At 48.3% G+C, this 5025-nt stretch overlaps 2 protein-coding genes across 7 annotated transcripts in view; one reads left to right on the top strand and one right to left on the bottom strand.

Annotated features, from left to right (window-relative positions):
* Nucleotides 1–170, bottom strand: part of ZFPL1 (zinc finger protein like 1) — a 4644-nt gene extending 4474 nt beyond the window's left edge. The window contains exon 1 of the mRNA XM_006149872.2: nucleotides 75–170. The gene's annotated coding sequence lies outside the window, so the exon portion shown is untranslated. The remainder of the gene's footprint in view (nucleotides 1–74) is intronic.
* A 217-nt stretch (nucleotides 171–387) lies between these two features.
* Nucleotides 388–5025, top strand: part of CDCA5 (cell division cycle associated 5) — a 27892-nt gene continuing 23254 nt past the window's right edge. For all 6 annotated transcript variants that reach the window (XM_006149867.1, XM_006149868.1, XM_006149866.1 and 3 more), the window contains exons 1-4: nucleotides 388–436; nucleotides 665–759; nucleotides 838–903; nucleotides 987–1022. In XM_006149867.1, the coding sequence (XP_006149929.1) occupies nucleotides 391–436; nucleotides 665–759; nucleotides 838–903; nucleotides 987–1022 (243 nt within the window). In that variant the 5' untranslated portion in view covers nucleotides 388–390. The remainder of the gene's footprint in view (nucleotides 437–664; nucleotides 760–837; nucleotides 904–986; nucleotides 1023–5025) is intronic.

The following is a 5025-nucleotide window of genomic DNA, read 5'->3' as shown; positions in this document are numbered from 1 at the left end:
TACGAAGGGGCCGGGGCCCGGGTCCCGACCGGCGCGAGCGAAGGTTCGAGGAGCGGAGGGAAAAGGCTGCTCACCGCAGGTCCCGCTCAGCTCCCTTCACCTCGGGCCGTTCCGATTATCCCTCAGCTGCCACGTCTCTTCCGGGTGTGGCGCGTACTGATGACGCCACTGGGCCACGCCTCTACAGACGCTAGACGTGAAGGCGGGCTAAGAACTGGGGAAATCCTAGCGCCCCGCCCTCCCACTTCCGCCTTCTCCGCGGCAGGGCGGGTAATTCGAACGTTGGTATCAGCCACGGTCCTCTGGTTGGCGTGTGCCCCGGGCTGCGGCGGCGGTGGCGGCGGCGGGGGGGGTTTGGGGTCGGGCCAGCCCAGGCTGGGGGGCCTAGCCATGTCTGAGAGGAGAACGCGGTCCGGAGGGGCCGCTCAGCGCTCCGGTGAGCAGAGGGCGCGCGGGGAGACGGGGGCCGAGCCGTTTCGCAGACGCAGTTTCGCGAGGGAAGGCCCTCCCCCTCGCCAGCGTTGTAGGAGGCTTGTCTGCCTACGGACAGGGGGCATCCCCAAGGGCCGGTTTGGGAACCCCTCTCCCTCTCCAGAACCCGTTCTGTAGACTCTTGGACCTAGCTAGAGGCCTTCTCTGGTTCTTAACTTCGTTCTCTTTTCAGGGCCTAGGGTCTCATCTCCTACTAAGTCTCTACGAAAGTCCCAGCGGAAATCAGGCTCAGATCTCCCAAGCATCCTTCCTGAAATCTGCCCTAAGGTGAGCTTCGGGTTTCTCTGGTCTTGCCCTTGAGGCCCCTGGTCTACTGTAGAGCTCATGTTCACCCCTTTTCTCCAGACACCCCGTGCAGCTCCAGTCAGAAAGCCCATCGTCTTGAAGAAGATTGTGGCCCATGCTGTAGAGGTGAGGGTTAAGAGGGATGGATGGTGAGAGGGGGAGCCAAAACTGGGGACCAGCTGTGTGATCAATTGATGTTGTCCCCACAGATCCCAGCTGTTCACTCGCCACGCCGGAGCTCTCGGGTGAGTGTATTTTCATCTGCTTAGTTGAGTGGAACCTGTGGTGCTCTAGAAGTGGGGCAGGGCCTACTGGCTCCTTACATCTGTCCAGGGAGCTGATTTGGAATATTCTGGATACCTGCTTGCCATTGCAGGTCTTAATTCCAACCTGCCAACTTGATGTATTTAGGTGTTTATGCCTTGTGTATTTCTACCATTTCCTTAGAGCTGTCTTTAAAAGTTGTGTCTTAACAATTCTGTCTTCTTTCTAATCTATCTGTCCTTAGTTTTTGTAGGACACATTGCACGTTCTGTGTTTTTACAGTTTTAATTGAAGTTATTATCAAGGATGTCTTGTTAATGGAAAACCTGAGGGTACAATGAACAAGAAATGCCAATTGCATTTGCCAATCTCCTGAGATTTGGGAGGAGTTTATGGAGCTTAATGTCAAATGGGAGAAAAACAAATGACAAATGATTGCAACATAATGTGCTGAGTCCTCAGTAAGGAATCATTAGATGCTGTGATGGTACCTAAATCAGACTGTGGCTCTGGGATGTCTCACAGTGAGAGAAAGGTTTAAACCTAGTCTTTAAAGGGAAGTAGGAGTGTTCTAGTTGTAGGAGGCCATGTTTGCAGATATCTGGAGTCTAAAGAAAAATCATGAGGTTTTGGGAACAGAGCTTATTTGGTAGGTCTGCTGCAGACCTTGTCAGAGGAGGGAGTATACTAAACCAAAGTAATTGTATTGAGGCACAATAGCCAGGAGCTCGACTTTATCCTGGGGTCTGTGGGCAGCCTCTGGAGAGTTTTAAGCTAGGTAGTGACTGAGCAAAAGTTAAGTCTATTAGGAAGATCTCTGGAGGCTGTATGAAAAATTGAAAAGGGACTAGCAGGTGTCATAGTGGTTAAGGTGCTGGACTCCTAGAACCAGCAGATGGCGTAATGATTACATCGCTGGACTCTCACGTCGTCAGACCATGGCGTGAGTCCTGGTTACGTTGCTGGATTCCCACATAGTCTACCGCTGTTCAAGTCCTTGACTGGGCAGCTTAAAACTCATGCTGGGGAGGCAAAGCATTAATGGCACAAAGAGGTGTGGTATTATCTGTTGAAGATATTTCGTAGTTTTATCAACAGTACTAGGGAGAAATGTTTACCTGTTGAAATATCCACTTTGTAAGACAAATAATAATGTGATTGGATGTATGGAAGAAAGTGAAATGAAAATAAAAAAATAAAAATAAAGGGGCCAGCAGGTGGTGTGGTGGTTAAGGGTGCTGGACTCCCACATAGCCAACCATGGTTCAAGTCCCAGACCTGGTGGCTTGCTTTCTCGCTTCCCCAACCCCCACCCCCGCCCTCCATCCTATTCTGTCCCTGTCTGGTCAAATGAAAAACAAAAGTAAAGTTAAATAAAATTAAAAATAAAATAAAATAAAAATAAAAAAACCCTCATGCAGAGTGTGTGTGCATGCCCAAAATCTTGAGAGGGGAATGGAGGAGAAGGGATTGTAGTGTGGCCATACCCCCTGGGGGGTGATTTCTCACTTTCTGTCTCTCTGTCCCTGGTGAGCGCATGCACCCTAGAGCAAAAATCTCTCTCTAAAAAAGGCATTCATCCAGGCACATGTGTGTGTGTGTGCCCAAAATCCTGAGAGGAGAATGGAGAAGGGATTGAAGTGTGGCCATCCCTCCTGGGGGGATGATTTCTCGCATCCTGTCTCACTGTCTCTCCGGTGAGCGCATACACCCTATGGCAAAAAAAAAAAAAAAAGCTTTATCAGACTAGTATTGAAAATTAGGGACTTTGAAAAGACTAGGATTAATGTCATTAGGATGGAGGCCCCATGATTGTCTCCAGTTTTTTGTTTGTTTGGTTTTTTAAGGGTTTTTGCCATAGGGTACATATGTTCTTTAGAGACAAAGAGAACAGAGAGAGGGAAAGTGAGAACTCACCCCTGAGGAGGATGGCCATGCTGCAGTCCCTTTTCCTCTATTCTCCTCTCGGGATCTTGGGCACGCATGCACACGTGCCCAGTGTGAGTTTAAGCTACCGGTCTAGGACTTGAACCACAGTCAACTACATGAGAGTCCAGTGACATAGCCATTAAACCAACTACTGGTCCCCCTTTTCCTCCATCCTTCTCCTGGGATTTTGGGCACACATGCACACATGTCCAGTGTGAGTTTCAAGCTGCCCAATCTGGGGTTCAAACCGTGGTCGGCCATATGGGAGACCAGTGCCTTAACCACTATGCCACCTGCTGACCCCTTGAGGTGGGTTTTTAAGGTATGAGGATGAGACAGAAAGACTGATGGATATAGCTACTCTACTCTGCTCTTGTGTTGTGTTCCCTTGGGATTCTACAAGACATCTGCCAGGTGTGGACCTTGGACCTCCATCCAAATTACAAGCTGAGTAAACCTCTATTAAGTTACCCAGGCTTGGATTTTTTTCAGTTATTAGCAATAGAGTACTACAACAGGCCCAAAACTAGGTAATTGCAGGGTGATACGCCTGTCCTTTCTCTCCACACAACAGTCTCATTGCATGGGCCTATGCTCAAAAGGAGCCTCCTTCTAGAGTCCTTCTCTGATCACCTTTACCTTATTGCTGTCATGTTTCTCTATATAGTTCTCCTTAGGCTTTATCAGTATCTGGTGGTATGTTTGCTTTGCATGCTTAAAGTCTTTCTCTTTCCTTTTAAGACTACACATACCATGGACCAGGGTGTGCCGTAATGATTATGTCGCTGGACTCCCTTGTAGTTGACCTCGGTTCAAGTCCTGGATCGGATGACTTAAAACTCACACTGAGCATGTGTGCCCAAGATCCCAAAAGGAGAATGGAGGAGAAGGGATTGCAGTGTAGTCATCCCCCCGTGGGGTGTTCTCTTGCTGTCTGTCTCTCCCTGTCTGTTTCATGTGTGCACACACCTATAGCAAAAGCTCTTAAAAAAAACCAAAACTATATGGACCAGTAGGTGGCGTAATAGTTACGTCACTGGACTTCCACGTAGTCAGAGTTCGAGTCCCTGCCCTGGCAGTTTGAAACTCACACTGGTTGTGTGTGGGGGTGTGCCCGAAATCTTGAGAGGAGAATGGAAGAGAAGGGATTGCGGCATGGCCATAACCCCTAGGGGGTGATTTCTCAATTTCTGTCCCTCTGTCTCTGGCTAGGGCTTGCATCCTGGACAAAAATCTTTTTTTTTTTTAAGAATTATTTTATTTAACTTTATTTATTTATTTATTTAAATTTGACCAGAGTGGGACAGAACAGGAAAGAAAGAGAAAGAGAGAAAGCAAGCTGCCACGTTCAGGACTTGAAATGCAGTCGGCCATGTGGGAGTCCAGCACCCTTAACTACTATGCCACCTGCCGGTCCCACAAAATCTCTCTTCAAGAAAAAAAAGAATATCTGAACCTTTAAAAATAGAAAGAATATGTGAGTACCTTGAGGGTAGGAACTTATGCCTCCCCATTGGTAATCATTTATTGTTGTTGGTTGATTGATAGATTCATAGACATTGAGCAGATAGAGCTGCCAGGACCTGGTGAGTGATTGACTATAGGGAATGGGGAAGTAATAGTCAAGGCTGACACCCTACTCTGTTGAGCATTCATTTTACTAAGACCCATTGGACAGATTCCCCAGAATTTGTAGCCAAGAAATAACTCTTTTGATAATCAGTATACTTTCTTTTTTTTTCCCTGAGAGATTTTTGCTAATAGGGTGTGTCCCGACCCGGGGGGACAGCCGAACGGGTTTCCTGAGTGAAGGAGTGAGAGCCGGGGCAAGCAGCGTAGTGTTACAGCACGGAGACGACAGTGTCGTCTGTTTATTGTGGGCAGCACGGTACAGCACAGAGACGACGCAGTGTCACAGCTCTTAAGGGTCGCGTCGTCTACTGTGAGCAGCACGGAGATGATGCGGTATCACAGCTCTTCAGGGTCGTCCGGAGACAATGTAGTGTTACAACTCTTCAGGGTCTCCCAGTTCGTCTGGAGACGATGCAGTGTCCG

Source organism: Tupaia chinensis, unplaced genomic scaffold (assembly GCF_000334495.1).
Source record: "Tupaia chinensis unplaced genomic scaffold, TupChi_1.0 Scaffold000273_1, whole genome shotgun sequence".
NCBI classification, from domain to species: Eukaryota; Metazoa; Chordata; class Mammalia; order Scandentia; family Tupaiidae; genus Tupaia; species Tupaia belangeri.
The sequence above is the reverse complement of the archived record's forward strand: the minus strand, read 5'-3'. Positions and strand labels throughout refer to the sequence as shown.